At 38.6% G+C, this 16,944-nt stretch overlaps 1 protein-coding gene across 4 annotated transcripts in view; it reads left to right on the forward strand.

The window, feature by feature from the left end:
* pak5 (p21 protein (Cdc42/Rac)-activated kinase 5) overlaps window positions 1–16,944 on the forward strand; it is a 50,761-nt gene that overhangs the window by 13,703 nt on the left and 20,114 nt on the right. Inside the window, exons 1-3 of one of the 4 annotated variants that reach the window (XM_058379694.1) lie at window positions 2,414–2,869; window positions 8,611–8,834; window positions 10,602–10,646. In XM_058379694.1, the coding sequence (XP_058235677.1) occupies window positions 2,854–2,869; window positions 8,611–8,834; window positions 10,602–10,646 (285 nt within the window). In that variant the 5' untranslated portion in view covers window positions 2,414–2,853. Of the gene's footprint in view, window positions 1–2,413; window positions 2,870–8,109; window positions 8,506–8,610; window positions 8,835–10,601; window positions 10,647–16,944 lie in introns of those variants that run through there. The other 3 variants (XM_058379696.1, XM_058379695.1, XM_058379698.1) reach the window with 3 other exon arrangements.

Consider the following 16,944-nt stretch of genomic DNA (forward strand, 5'->3'; position numbering starts at 1 on the left):
GTATTTCTTGTGTTTTCTTTTTAGCTTGATAGTCCAACTCGCATTATCATTATCATCCCTCACACACCGGAAAATCTATCCGATGTCACATGCAGCATTACAGCCTGGGTGTATCCTTGGTCCATGACTCAGCTGTTCAGAGGTCAGACATGGCCAGAGATGTTCAGTTGTCATTTTTGAAAAGACTATGCTGATTCAGAGTCCTGCTTTTCTATCCGTCAGCCACAGCGACAGCATACAGATGCCTCCCTCTAGGCACGCTTGCACACTCCATATGGACTATGACAAAGGAAATTTGCAAGTTTCTTAAAGTTTCAATAAAGATAACTTTCCATCTCTGCTGGCTGTGCAGTGTGGATGTGTTTGGATCTGAGAGACTGAAAGTTTGTTCTCATTATTTCGTAGTGGAACAGTTGGTAGCGAGCAGAGCTTTAGTGAACTACACTGTGAAGCAAAGTGCTTTATGTCTACATCTACTATACTGTCCCAGTTTACTAAAATCCCAAACAATAACAGTCAGTTTAGATGAAATAAAATATGAATGAAGTTTTTGTGCATGACAGCGGAACTAAAATAAAGGTATAATGAGGATTAAAGGTGGTGAGATGTGTAAAAATGTTTCAGATAGGGAAGGTATGAATGTAAAAATGAGTGCTCCTTTTGTTTATATGGTTTATGTGAATGAAATCGTTTCAGAGCCCGTGCTTTACATTCACACTGGGTCGTGTAAAATAATTTGAACGTCAAAACAGAACAAAACAAAAAAAGCTTGCATGCTTAATGTTCTCGTTAATATAGCCATGACCTTGTCTTTTTTTTTCTTGTCTCTCAGCTATATTCCGTCACTTTGTGAGTAATTTATGTACTAGTACTTATTTGTAGCCAGCAGCAAACTTACAGATTCATAATTGAGAATAGTTTTGGTAAGATGGTGCTACCTTTCCATTTTCAATAATATAAGAGGGCCAGTTTTACATCAGCATTAATAAGCCATCATAAGTCAGAGTATTTTTAAACATTCAAGCAGAATTTAGGTAAGAATCATTACTCAGACTTACTTGCTTTCAACCTACTGAAATAGACGCGCAAAACATTATATAAGTGCCATTTGGTCTGATTTATTAATTAATGAATAATAATGAAATTGTAACAGATTTGTTTCATATTCAAGTGTGGAATATTTTATTAAAAATGAAACCCAGGAGAACAAGATTGAGACGACGAAACAAATACAAAGTAAACAAGCATGAGATTTATATACGTGAACGTGGCCAGCGGCAACATATTTCGATGCAACAGACACTAGACAAGGAATGCTAAACAAACGTGATTTAAATACTGATGCTTACTGTGTAAACATGGTTCATGTGTTTGTTGTGTTCAGTCCTGCATTGCTATCAGAGCTAACCTGACAGAAATATGTATTTATTATATGTTTAGGGCATTTGGCAGATGCCCTTATTCAAAGGGACTAACATTTATTTCATTTTATTTATTACACATTTATACAACTGAGCAGGTGAGGGTTACTCAAGGGCCCAGCAGTGGCAGTTTGGTGGACTTGGGATTCGATCTCACAACCTTCTGATCCAACACCAACAGTATGCAAATTTTATTATTATTGTTATTATTATTATTACACAAGGGTAAGAGCTTTTACATTAAAAAATAAAACTTTGGTAGATTAAGGTCTAAGACTAAAAACTGACATTTGCACCGATTTACAACATTTTATTTAGTAAAACTGGCAGTGAATAAACATTGCATAATACAAAATCATGGATTGTGTCCAGTTCTGGAGTTGAGAGATGCAACACTGAGCTCCAGACAGAAAACTTGCTAGTTTTGTGCTAGACGCTGTGTATCGCTAAACCTTTCAGCAGTTGAGCAAGTAAAAAGTGTCTCTTGAAAATACTTTGGATGTTTAAGATGGCTGGTCTCATATTCCTGGCTGATCTGGCAGGTTTCTATGTTAGAGCTGTGGACTACAGCGTTATCTGCACCAGTAGACCAGATGCCCCCGCAGCCCTCACCATAATAAGCATGCCACAGTCGGGCTGTGGGGGTGTGGGTAAAAATAGCGTGTGGAGGGTAAGGGGTGTGGTGCTACTGTAAGTTTCACACTCAGCTCCTGAAGCTCTGGCAGTTTTTCTACTTCCTCCTGAAAGTCCATGAGTTTGTTGTGAGTTATATAAAGTCTTCTTTCATTGAGAAGTGTTTCTGACCCTTGGGGGATGAGGGGGATGAAATAAAATTTCCGAACTAGGTATCCACTCTTAGTGCTGTCTAGCATGTGTGTGTGTGTGAGTGAGTGAGTGTGTGTGTGTGACACACTATGTGCCCACTCTTTGCAGCAGCTGTCGCTCTCTCTATCTCTCTCATTCTTTCTTTTCAATTGGATGGCTCACACTTTCACTCTCACTCACACAATGTGATAGACGGTGGTTGTTCAGTCTGTGGCAGTCGGTGGTCACACTCCGGATGTTGTGCGTGCCGGTCTGTGTGTTTGTTAGACTATACAAGGTGACACAGTGTGCATGGAGATGAGAGGGAGTGCTGGAGTAGGAATTCAGGGCACACACAGGAGGATGGTGTCAGCCTGGGACAGTCTCTGCTGTCCCGCATCCCAATGCCCCGGGCTTAGCTTGTCTGCATTAGGCTGCTGCCGTTGGCATTTTTTTTTGGCACAGTGTTTCTTTAGTCATCACAGGAGCGTGAATGGGTGAGCCCAAGGCGAGGCCTCTACTACACCCACAGTGAAGAGCCAGGGAATGTGTTTTCTACATTTTATACCCTTATGGACATTTTTGTAGAAATGAATATTATGAAAAGTTGTTTAATGAAAGAGGACGAATGAATCTGATACCAGGTAAGATGGCAAAATTATTCCACAGTGCTTTTCTGGATCTATATTTAATGTTTACAGGGAGCAAAACAACTTACATTTCGGGACTCATTATTATATATTAGTTTCAATATAGTATTTAGAATTCAATATATAAATATAATGTATAATTTAATATATAGTATAAAAAATTTTTTTCTGAATGAAACCACAGAAGAGTGTTTATTTATTTATTAGATATTTATTTATTTATAGAAGACATATGTCTTAATATTATTTATATTTTATATATATATATATATATATATATATATATATATATATATATGTGTGTGTGTATATATATATATATATATTTATATATATATATATATATATATATATATATATATATATAAACATTTTAGAAGAATTTTAAAGTATTTAATTTTTAAAGAATTTTTATACATATATTTTTGTATATCAAGTTTATGTGGCATTCATAACCAGGAGAGCTTAGGATATTTGTATAATATAGTGTACAAAAAAATAAATGAATAATAAATTATATAAAATAAAATATAATAAATAATATAATAAAAAATATCTAATATGTTAAAAAATTAATATTGTATTAATATCTAAGGATATTTGTGTAGTTCATGGTTCTAACTCTAAATCTGGTTCGATTTGTAATCATTTGTGAATCTTTGGTTCAATACGTATTCCTTTGACTCAAAGGAAGGCACATAATTAAAACAAAGGGGTGTGGCAGGAAATCTCTTCATGATTTTTTTTTATTTCTCTCCGTTAATTTTGTTTCCTTTCCTTTCCTTGGATTGTCTGGCTGTGCTTTGCCTTTCCCTTTCTGCCTGTCCCTTACATTGCATTCCTTTGGTCCAGATATCCAAAACATATGTCTGCCACACCAGCTACATATTTTGCCTCATCATTAAAAAAAACCTTTCTGGCTGCATCCCATAATACACAGCATGTTGGGTTGTTTCAGGGTGTTCTTGTTGTCTTGTCACCTGCCTCTTAAGAATCACACCCAAAAACAGGACTAAATCCTTTATATGTTAAAGCAACCCAAGTGTTTTCCAAAAGAGGTCATCTGAAACACTTTAGGGTTTAGATGTAGGTTTTAGGTTTAACTTTTATGTTTTGTAAATGAAATGTCCATACACCTCTGGACACTGGTTAGATGGACACTTGTCTGGGTCATTACTGAAGGTGAAGTAACAGTGAGTGACCATAAAAAGCCCATGTGATATGCGGTCAACATTGGTTTGCTACACTACATGTAGTGAGAAAGAACTAAAAACTCTGCTCCAGAAAATGTAGAAAACATGCTATGATCTTTGTTTTTCTCTTTTTTCTCTGTCTTACAGCTTTACTAATGTAAAGAACAACCTGCCTGTACCACATGCTTGTCATAAGTCAGTTAATTGTGATATGTGTACCGAATGCCCCCTAAGCTCCATGCAGCAGGGGGTCTGCAGCCAGTTGGCCTTGCAAATAGTAACTTAAGAGCACATGTGTACAAGGGCCTAAAATAGCACTGGGCTCTGTTTTGTTAGCAGGGCTTCTGGGGAAAGGCCAGGCCATGCTCTGCCCCATGATGCCATTGCACTGCTCCGGGCGGGAAATGCCTGCCGTCCCTCAGATGGTGACAGATGGTTCAGGGACAAACAGAGCTTCAGGTCGAGTGCAAGTCTTCTCCTTTCACTGCCATGCCCCCTAAGTGCCTCAGTCCCTAAGGATCTTAATGTATGCATTTAATCATTTTTCTGATAATACATGTCATAAGTCCAACTGTAATTTTACTTTATCACATACAGTCTGTACGAGTAACTTGCTAGTGTGACTTGCAAGTACAAATCTGTGGTGTTGGCACAAACTGCTGTAATTGCCTATGCAAACTGACATTATAAATTATCCAAGTCAGAAAGCCTATAAATCATGACAGTACTGATTTTTGTCCTAGGTTTAGGAATGAGCACATCTAATACCCACTAGGCAAGCAGTGTAAATCGAGTTAAACTATCTTTGTGATCTTAATAGACTTTCATCTGAATGCCTTTAATTACAAGTCTAATATTACTTGTTAACTTTTGAGGGATTTTGCATACATTTTTGACTTGACCACAAAAAAAGTTCTATTAATGAATTGTCCAGGGCTTTCATGTCAAACCTTTCCAAACTTCTTTATTTAAAATCATGCTGCATAAATGCCCTTGAACTAAAGTCACATACAGATTGCTCACGTGTAATTAGATTCTCTGTATGTTTTTGGTGACGTCATGAAAAGGCCACAGCTGGACACTCTCTGTGCGCCACATTTCCTTTTTTTCCTTTACCCAGAATGCCTTTAAGCTCTCAGCAGTCTATGTAATCTTATTTAACTGACATCTCCACTCATCTAGGTCAAAAGTTTCAACTGGAGCATGACTGCCAGCAGCCCCTTCACTGACTGCCTCATATCCAGCCCAGTTCCTCAGTTGTAAGATGTTTATGAGGCACAGTCGGAACAGTGCAGGGCCAAAAATTAATCCATGATATTCGATTGCAGTCTGTAAATGCCTTTGACTTTAATCTGACATTCTGAATGATTTGCCAGTCTAGCATAGTGCGTTTAATAGATTTCTCAAGATTGGAGGAGGGGAGGCAGTGGGTGTGATTGACAGGAGAGTTCACAGGGCTTCTTGTCCAGATTGGTTGGATGTTAGTGGGTTTATTACTCAATTTTCTTCTCATTTTCCCCACTTAATAGCTATTTTCCCCTATAACGTATCAGCTACCAGTCTGGGAGGTTTGCTTCTTCTGAGACATCTGCAGCTTTGCCTTGTGTCACTTCAATCTGCTGCTTATAAAACACTACAGCTGAGCTTATTGTACTTGGGGAAAAAATGCTAATGCCCTCTCCTGTATGCATAAACACATGAGCACATGATTGTCCAGTGCTGGACAAAGGAGAGATAAACACAATCCCTCACACACAGAGCAGTGTCCAGTTTCCTGGACTCCTGTATTCACATCTCTTGAAAGCCACAACATGGTCCACAACCTTTTGTGCAGACATTTTATTGATAGATGCCTGAGTGTGAAGAGAACTAAAAGTCTTTATTGTGTCCTGTCTGCCTATTATATATTACAGAGCTTATATTATTAAGCTCTGTTCGATAATAATAAATCAAAAATAGCTTGTTCCTGTCCTGATAGATCAGGTAATAGAGCACTCATGCAGTGCCCATTCACTCCTTCATCCATCCATTAACGAAATTATAGTGGGAGAGGGATAGTCATGTCTGATAATCTACTCTGTAGCCTTGGATTAAAGGGAATGTTAAGCACAGAATGGTCTGTTTACAACGTCAAAATCGCTGACACTCAAATAGTAATTTATCCACATTCATCGTTTTGTTTGGCTTTTGTGTTTTGTGTAGCGCTAATTTGTGTTCGGCAACATCTCTCAATAGCAACAGCGACACACATCGACACATTCAGCCAATAAACCAGAGATAGTGGGCATGAAGCCAGAAGAGAGAAGGAACGTTGGCATGCCTGCATTGCGTAGGTGATATTGTGAGCTCATTGACAAGTCAGCAGAAAAGGAATAAGTAAGCTGATATAGATGTAGGAATGCAGTGTTGTGCACAGGCATATTATTTTGAGCAGATGCTACTTGTACAAGGAATGAGAAATATTTATGCATAGTTTAAAGCATGTCCATAAACAAGCAAGAGAGTCAGCAGTCAACAGCTCGTACAACTACAACACAACACACCCGTGTTCATAATCACACTACTGTTCACTTTCCTGAAGAAGGGAAGGTTTTAAAATGTCTGCGAACTCTACAGCATGCCATTGATGAAATCTTTGAAGCTTCTTCACTGAGCAGGATTGTGGGCATTCTGCGACTGCCTCCAGCTCGGTGTCATTCATCTTGAGCCCAGAATGATTAATCATGTGTAACAGGAAGGCTGAATTAAGGAGCGTAGAGCTGAACTTGATGAACATATTTAATGTGTTCTTGATCTGTGGGTCGAAAGATGAATACATATAAAATACGACAATTTAGGAATTGTCAAAGGCAACGGAAAGGGTGATGAAAGTGGGTCGTAGAGAACTAGGGGAGAGATATTTATACTTACAAGTCCATTATAGTCTATATGTGGCCTTTGACCACCTCCATGCTTCTTACAAAAAAAAAACTTGCATGTCCAGAGAGTTTGAAGGGCAGATATATATGATACGATATATGACCTTATTGATATACACTTCCGTCTGTTTTTTCTCAGGAATGAAAGCTCTGCCTTATTGGGGTAAGTCACCCAGATGGAGATCTAATACACAGACTCATAGCTGGGGGTAATTTGGTCTGGTTTAAATATGCTGGGGTTCTTGAACTCGATGTATTTCCATTTTCTACATAGGAAGTCTTATGACAGTAGGGTCTCCATACTGTCTCCAAAGTGCAGACACAAGTGGTCTCTCAGGCTGCATCATTTCTCCTTGTCTGATAGATTTTGTAACAATGGGTTAGACTCAGGGTAAGGTGTTTTTTTGTTACAAAATCTTTATTGACCAAGCCTAAAACATCCATTTATCACTATCCAGAAGGCCACTGGGTGGAAGAGGAATGATGTTTTCGAGTTGCATCTGTGATTTTGTCTGTCCAAGATTCTTGTGAGTTTGATATCTCTGGAGTAAGTAGTAGATTTGATTTGATTTTGGAATTGAGCTTCAAGGTTACTGCAAGGGCAAATATCTGAAAGGACTGAACTTGTTGGTGGAGGATATCCCTCTCAACACTGTTGGTGCTTTGTTCTACTAAATTCTATTTATTTTTGCTTTATTGCCATTAATTCTATAGTTGACTGAGTAAGCTTGATCATGCTGTGTTTGATCTTTCTGTTGTCCTGTCTCTGGGTTCTAGCTTGTTCCTGTTTAGAAGCCCATCCCTCTCACTAGGCCTGTCTCTCTTCTGGAGCTAAAATAAGGAAATTGAATGAGACTGATCCCATTAATCAGCGCTATGATCTTCTATGTTATTTTTCATTCGATGCATGCTCTCGAGTGTTGCCAGGAGACAGAGCTCTTCATTCATGCAAATAGCACTGTTGGTATAAGTACACCATCTGAATCTCTGCTGCTTCTCAGATCAGTCCAGATTTAGAAGTCTGTGCAAACTGACTTTTTTTTTTTTTTACACATTAAGCTATTTAACAGAGAACAGCTCTGCCCATGCTGTATTTACATACGATGTACTAGTGAACACCAGGCCTGTTTCATTCACAGCACTCTTTCTGTTCCGCTTTCTCACACACATTCAGAGACACACACACACACGCCGGCTGTCCCTTTGTCCGTGTGCGCATGTTGGCAGCCCAACTGGCAGTGCGTAGGTCAGCCAGGCACGGTGTACGGCTCACAGCTGAAGGACACCATTGTTTTCCTGAATGACAGCACCCAACAAAAGTGAGGCATAATCGTGAAAAACTGAGATCTGTTTAGCAGTGAAAACACAAAGGGATTGATAAGTGTCCTGTACACTCTCTTCTGTTTCAAAGGTCTATGATCAACGGCTTGATTACAAATTTATTCTCATACGAATGAATGGATTCCAAGCGTGAAATCCTGCCTACATTTATATATCCCCATAAACTGAGTGATTTATGGTACAGTTTACATTCAGGATGTTAGGAATCATGTTAGATATCCAGAGATATGATACAAAAACTTTGTTCAATTACAGTATGTCTTTTTGCTTTCTGTGCTTCTAGGTCTGTCCAGCTTTTCCAACATGTTTGGAAAGAAGAAGAAAAGGCTGGAAATCTCGGCCCCCTCGAACTTTGAGCACCGCGTGCACACAGGGTTTGACCCCCGTGAGCAGAAGTTCACCGGGCTGCCTCAGCAATGGCAGAGTCTCCTGGCAGACACGGCCAACCGGCCCAAACCCATGGTAGACCCGTCCTACATCACACCCATTCAGCTGGCCCCGATGAAGGTACACAACAATTCTTTATCAAGTCTTTTTTGATTTTCTCTCCTCTCTTTATCTCCTGTATATGCACATAACCATTTTTTTCTTGGAGAAGGCATCATTCTGGGCTGGAATAACAAAAAGAATAGTGATATTTGAAAAGATGAAATAATATGAATTTCAGAATGGGCTTGTGTGAATTTTCACAGGGAGAATTTCTCTTCCTTCTACTGCCTTCCTGCTTCTCTTGTATATTAAATGTCAGTGTTTTTGCGTGTGCTGAATTTTTGCAAAGGGGAATGTATAGAATTCAAATACATACGTATTCTGTCACTGTTACTATGTTTTCATAAACAGTGTCAGTGTAGCCATCGTCTACTGACTCCTTCCCTCTGTCTCTAATGTCTGTCTCTGCAGTCTGTCCTGTAGCTTTGCCTTTTGTCCTGTGCCTGTACACATGTTTTGTCTTGATATCAATGTTCAGATAGCAATGGTATGAATTCTATATTATTTATACATTTTATATAGAATATTGCATACAGCAGTTTAGTGTACCATAAATATTCACCCCTTGGACATTTCCACAGATCCTAGAGGATAGAGGAACCTAGAGTTTAATCAGGATTATATGTCATGAATTTAAACAAAGCAGCTCAGGATATTGAAGCTAGTGAAATTTGGAGGGAGGAAAACAATTGTTTCTCCATCAGCACTCAGCCCTATTGTTCTGAAAACCCTAAAGAATTAGTTCTGGTGCAAGAAGTTGGCATCAGTTGCCTGGAGTTCACCTGTGTGCATTTAAAGTGACACATGATATAAATATACCTGTTTATGGAAGGCATCATATTTTGTTAGAGAACATACCTCACAAAGAGTAAGGACAGATCTGGAAAAGTATCAGTCAAAGACATCGCGAAGAGCACTATTTTAATTCATTACTTGAAAATAATTTATTGAATATGGCACAACTGCAGCTGAATTGAGGAGGCTGTCTGCCCAAAGTCAGTGACTAGGTCAGGGTTGCATCAGTCAGAGAGACAACCATAAAGCATACAGTAACTGATGGAGCTGGAGAGAGACGCAACTCAGATGGGAGAACTGCTCACGAAACAACCATAGCTGGGCCTTACAGAAAAGTTGCAAGGCGTGTGAATTCCATTCAGAAAAAATCTTGATACATTCAACACGGAGAACATCATCTCCACAATGAAGCATGATGGTGGTAGTACATGTTAGCCATTATCCTAACCTCTTGGTTGCTTATATGACTAATTCTGTTACATTTACATTTCTGTCATTTAGAAGACACTCTTATCCAGAACTGCTTACAAATGATCTCATTTTGTAAACGATTGAGCAATTAATTGTTAAGGACCTTGCTTGGGGGCCCAGCAGTGGCAGCTTAGTGGACCTGGGATTTGACGTCACAAGTAGTCCAACACCTTAAACGCTAAGCTACCACATCCCCACCACCCCTCATCTCACCCTGTTTCTGCTTGGTTGGTGGATGGAGTTACAGTTGTGCCATATTCTTAGGAATCAGATGAGATACACCACAAAATGAATAGTGCTGCGTTTTAAAGTGTGTGTGAATTAGGCCACAGGATGTAAGGCAAAGAGTGAGGATGAGGATGAGGATGGCTACACATGGCTTTGAGGCTGACAGGAACCCAAGAGAATATATGCCGGGTAAAAAATGAAATGAAAATGAATTATAGTCGAGTACAGCACCATAGGAGATATCTCTGAAGAGCGGTCAACAAGACATTAATTCTCTTGATCTCTTCACAGACATCTCCCAAGAATGTCCGGTCATCTGAATCACCGTTGCGAAAAGTATGCCCTTTTTCCTACCCTATTTGATCCTTTTTTTCTCCTTTGGCTACACTATTCCTCCAATTATTTTAACCTTTGTTGTTTTTCACTGCTTGGCCACTTGCATTTTGGGTAGTTCTAGTTTCTGAATAATTGTGATGAATATATGTGACCAGACAGGCCTGAGGAAACAACTTCATACACTAGCAGAAACCTAAAATGCATGCTCTTCTGTTTACGTAGTCGCAGTCATGAAATGTCTACCAGCATTTTATGTATCGTATCTTATTATGTACCTATAAAAAGCTTCATATGAATGCTTCATGGTATTATATGGCTTGCTATAAGCATGTCACATGATGAAACATTGTCATTTGATGATGATAAACATCACGACATGCAAAAGTTCATCTTGTGGCATGGACCATTACTATTTTAAGTTTTGAAGCTTGTTTTATTGTGCATGCTGTACTATAGCAAGCCGTATTACGTAGAAGAATGGACTTTAGATTGAAAGATTTTAAATATCTCAATGGTTACCTAGAGTAACCCTGGTGCTGGAGATCCCCTGCTTGTACACTGTAGTGTTAGAAACAAGCAAATATGCAGGACAGGGTCACTCCAGGACCACCGCTATCTCAAATAGTGTACCATCAACTAAAGACTATACACCATCTTCTTGAGCATGTAGAATTTGATTTGTGTACGTTAGTAATGTTTTAAATAGAACCCTACTGTTTTAATACATGGATATGAAAAAAAAAATGAGTATGCATCTGATGTCATTACCCTTTCCAGAACAGCTTTCGGAGGAACAACCACTGGTTTAAATCCCCATGCCGGGTTTAAACTTTATTGCTTTCTTGCTCTGTACATCAGCAAGACCAAAAAAAAAAAACAACAACCTGCAACTCTTTTTGTTCCTCTACTTCTGCCAGTTAGAGCAGACTGCCACTATACTGAATTATCAGCAGTGTAAAAGTGTTTTTTTTGTGATTTTAATACAACACATGTGTTTTAATAACTTTATTTGCATTTGTGAACACTACTAACACAGGAAGAATGAAAAGAAGGACATTTGAGATGCAGCTTAAAATCAGGAATTACTAGCTTACAGATGTTTATAATTAAGACATGAATGCTTATTTTCTTCAAAATATCAATGTACATGACACAACTATAACTCTTCGTGGAATCTGTGACTTGGTACAAGGTATCATATAATAATATCGTATAATAGTAGTAGTAGTAGTAATAATAATAATAATAATAATAATAATAATTATTATTATTATTATTATTATTATTATTATTATTATTATTAATAATAATAATAATAATAATAATAATAGTAATTATTATTATTATTTAGATAACAACAACAACAATAATAATAATAATCTGTAATTGCTCTGGAGTGGGGCATTTGTTAACTTCTGTACATATTAATAATGGAGCAAATTATTGCCGCAAACACACATACACACACAAACACAATTGCTTGAAAAAGATTTTGAAGAAGTGTTTTAAAAGTCTTACTGGGTTTATGCAGTGCTTCTCATGGATGGTAAACATAGAAACTAAAAAGCTGTAACCATTTTATTATCTGTCTGCTTTTGTGTAAGTGTGCTCAGTCTCAGTCTATCAGCTGTTAGATTCTCCTCCAAGCAACGGACAATAAAGTAAATAATCCACTTCACGTTCACCTTCATTACATCCTGAGTCCAAAACACACCTTCTGATGACACATGATGGAAATGTCATCGAAACAGACAGAGATATTAGACACAATGAAGCTAAATGTAATGGAGGTGTGTCGCTCATGTGATCTGAATATCACTGATTGGCTGTGTGTGTTTTTATTATGACCACTGGCAACTGTGCTGTTGCTCTTGGTTTCACAAAAGTCCAAAATAAACCTTTGTATAATGTTTGTTAGCCAAAATACCAAAAATTGAATTGCATATTGATTCATTTTGTATCTCTGAACAATAGAGGGAGGGCTGAGCCCCTAGAGCCTATTGATATAAGCCATTTTATTACCTCAAAAGCTGTAGCAGGTGTTTAATTATTTTTAAAGGAATAATTGATCACTGGTGTCAGCTATATGTTCTTGGAAACAAAGTGTTTTCTTTCATTATATTTGGTTGGGTAATGGTTCTAGCTTTCTAAGCTCTTCTGGGAGCCTTATTCCTGAAAGAGAAACCTGCTGTTGTAGCTTTTTACACATTACATTAGTATTGCTCTCCATGACATATTTTTAAATTATACCTTTCAAAAAGAAAGAGCTGTGCATACATCAACATTAATGCCATGAGTGTGATTGAAGCACTTATCAGGAGAATGGAGTAAGTCTCTGGGTTTAAGCAGGGTATAATATTAGAAAGGCTCAGCTAACCCTCCACCCCCACCCATCTTTTTCCACTCACTGCTATGACACATGAATGATCTGCTCATTCCTGCAGTTGGCAGACTTGTCTGTGCGCCGTTCCTGAGGTAATAAGGGAGTATAGAAAATGAGAGGGAAAACAGTGTCCATCTCGTGAGAGTTCATCCTGTTTCCCATGGGAAGATAAATCCTACCTGCATATCGCCGTCCACTTACACAATGTCTGTTTTTGTTCACTTTATCTAAAGATCAACGCATGTGGCCTTTGCGCTTATAACTTTTTGTCAGGATAACTTGTTTAGTTCCGTACGTTTTCCTCTTTAGTGCCACAGATGACATAGCGCATAAGTCATTCTTCCATGACATGTGAGTGCTAAGGTGAGTGTGCTTCAGTGCATGCACTCAGCAGGCTCTCTAGCTCATGCTAAACCAGATTATTGCTAGAACTGTATGTTGGATATGTGATGTCAGCTTGTTAGACAGTTTCAGCTTAACGAACGTAATTAACTCAATTCAGTTGCCTCGCTATAAACTTGTATTGAGATTCTACACTGTACCTCTGATCGTTCAGACACTGATGTGCCACATGTCAGTGTTATACTGTTAGTATAAGCTTTCTTTTAAATTCTAGTTTATTAATAGTTTAGTATAGAGTGAATGCACTGTGGTAACATTTACATCATCTCATGCAGTGTGCATCAGTTCATCAGGTATTATGTTTAACGTCTATATCTGTTTTGAACATATGCATTTAAACAAGCTCCTTTAAAATTAGGCTTTATTATTATTTCGAACAAAAGCGTGTCGTACGCATAGATCAGTGAATTCCGTGTCCACAAACATTTTCAACAAATTGGGTAGCATTCGGATCATTTACACCTGAACACTGGAGAACAGAGTTTTAGCAGGCTGAAAAAGTTGTGATGAGTGTTGAATAAACTGCATGCCTCCTTTATGCCCTGCTGCCTATTTTGCATTGGAGGGATTTATAACATTGTTTAAATACTGATTTGTTTTGACCGTTTGCTGCCCATCTTCATCAGCAAGGTAAGAAAATATGCACATCTTACTCTTTAAACCTTTTTTCCCCCACAAGTGCGCTTGCCATTTAAGCTACTGTGCTTTAAAGCTTAAGAGAATAAATAGCTTAAAGTATTTACTTTAAGACCGAAAAATATTAGTTTAAAGTTGGGAGTAAAAATGAGATTTATTTTAGTAAGGAGTAAGTTAATCCTAGAAGTAAATCTTAAACATGAAGCCCCTGAGTTGCACTGCCATAAATCCATCAGCCACATCCTATTTCTGTAGTATAATCTTACAGAAGTGAAAAGTAGGCCATACTGCCATGCTCTAAGCATAGACACACCAGTGTTGATTTATATATATAATAAAAAATAATAATAGCAAATGTATGCAGACTAATCATGTTTCACATTCCAGGCAAATATTTTTTCATTGCATAAGCTTAAATCTTAAATCCGCCATATTTGCTAAGGGATGTGTTTGAGATTTAGCTTTTTTCCCCCCAAAACACAGCCCCAGCTGAACCCAAATACAGTCCTTGCAGCTGAGCTGGATAAAGAAAATAATCCAATTGGGTTCAAGCCGACCAGTTAGTGTAAAAATAGTGATGATAGAGGTGATAATGACTTTGGAATTCGAGAAAATATTTTGAGCATTTTAAAAGAAAGCATGTAAATATTTATGTCATGTATGTGTATTTGTTTTGCTGTGGACGTAGGAGGACTTTCTGATTGGATGAGCTGACCAAACCCTTATCTACTACACTTATGGCTCATAACATTATAGAAGAGGAAGACTTTGTTTATTTCACATATCCCAGCTTGGATAGGAAGTTGGGGTCAGAGCATAGGGCCAGCTATGGTACAGCATCTCTAGAGCAGAGAGGATTTAGGGCCTTGCTCAAAGGCCCAACAGTGACAGCTTGGTGATGCTGGGGCCTGAACCCCAACCTTCCAATCAACAATCCATAGCTTTAACCTGAAGCTGAAGATAAATGTAATTGAGATAAGCAATGTCTCCAATTTAGATGTTGCTGCCTCCGCCGGTATCCTCCATTTAAAAACAGAACATATGAAAAACTTTTTTATGGGCTTTTAATGCATAATACTATTAAATGTCTGTTAATTAAACTCGTGTATTGATTTTGAACTACATTCCATAATGTTTCTGAGTGTTTTTCAGTCCAAAACAAATGCTGTGGTTGCATCAAACTGCCAGACAGTGACTCAGGACTTAACACTGCTCCTTACTCAAGCTGATATTGTGCAAGGAAAAATGTGAGACACAATATCTGAGACACGGAGACTCTGTTTAAGGCAAACTTCAACCTGCATGCCTAACTCTTACACAATGAATAGAGCTTAGTTCTGTTGTAAATGCTGAGGTCTGTATACCCACAGTGTGCACAATTTTAGAATTAAATCCTCATTCTGTACACTCCACTATGAATGCATCCTATTGCATTATGCTGTTTTACTTCTGAGATCAAATGAACAGAGCACTCGGATTCCAACATGCTGTATGTAATTAATGGCTGTGTTTCCTCTTGCTAGAATTGTGTTATTAGTGTAGCCAGAGGTATTTGGTTAATGACCAGATCTATGATTCTAAAAATCTTCATGAGCTCTGTATGATCAGTCAAATATGATCCTGAAGTTTTTGCCTTTACTGATGCAGTGCTGCTGCTTTTCACTACATTAGACGGTTTAACATCCCTCCTACATACTCACCCATTTAAGAGTACTCTTATAGCTGAAGATATTTTGTACATTGCTCCAATTATTGAATCTAAGAATAGAGTAGCTTTACCACTTAAGCCCAGAGGTGTAGTGGTTTTTTACATACCAACCCTGTATTTTAATAATAACACGGTGCTATTATAAGTAGGGAAAATTGCACCAACTTGACTCTCTACCTTCTACTAGAGAACTCAAATGACTAAACATGAAACTATAATATTTATTCATTTTCAGAAAGCACTTTATCCTGTCCAGAGTCAGTGGATCTGTGTCTCAGGAACACCGGATGTAAGGCAGGAACACAACTTAAATGGGTCCAATGCAGTGCCTCACAGACATGCGCTCACATGCCCATTCACACCAAGTGATAATTTAGAGTAGCCAGCATGATTAGCACCACATCAATGCTTGTCTCTGTGTAGTACACTGTTGACAGATGAGCGCTCACAGTCAGTGATTCAGTAATAGCAGAGCCTCAGCACATGTCACGTGAGTGGAGGGAAATCTGATAGTGGGCCTCTGTTGCTAACACAGTATGGATGGGATGGCAGCTGCATGAGGTTACATATGATGTGAGCAGATGGAGCTAATGCAGGCAAAAGAAGGAGGGCCAGAAAGAGAGAGGGAGAGCGAGAGAGAGAGAGAGAGAGAGAGGCAGTGAAAAGCAGCAGGTGCAGAGGGTCTTGGCCTGGGCCAGCAGACGGAGCAAGGCTATTTGCTTGAACCGGCTGAGGCTGAATCCAGGGGAAGGGGAAGGAAAGCCAAAGCCACACAGGTGTGTTATTCACTGAGATCAGTGATTCCTCACACACACACACACACTCTCTCTCTCTCTCTCTCTCTCTCTCTCTCTCTTTCACACACACACACACACACACACGCATACGCTCTCTCTCTGTCTCTGTCTCTCTCTCTCTGTCTGTTTCTCTGTCTCTCTCTCTCTCTCTCTCTCTCACACACACACATGCTCTCTCTCTGTCTCTGTCTCTCTCTCTCTGTCTGTCTCTCTCTCTCTCTCTCTCTCTCTCTCTCTCTCTCTCTCTGTGTCTGTCTCACACACACACACACACACACACTTTAGAGCAAGTCCAGAGTTTACAGGTAATCATGTGGCCTGCTCTTGTTCAAATTTGCATGATTCGCATAATTATACGGTGATATTAATGTG

Source organism: Hemibagrus wyckioides, linkage group LG25, assembly GCF_019097595.1.
Source record: "Hemibagrus wyckioides isolate EC202008001 linkage group LG25, SWU_Hwy_1.0, whole genome shotgun sequence".
Classification (NCBI taxonomy): domain Eukaryota; kingdom Metazoa; phylum Chordata; class Actinopteri; order Siluriformes; family Bagridae; genus Hemibagrus; species Hemibagrus wyckioides.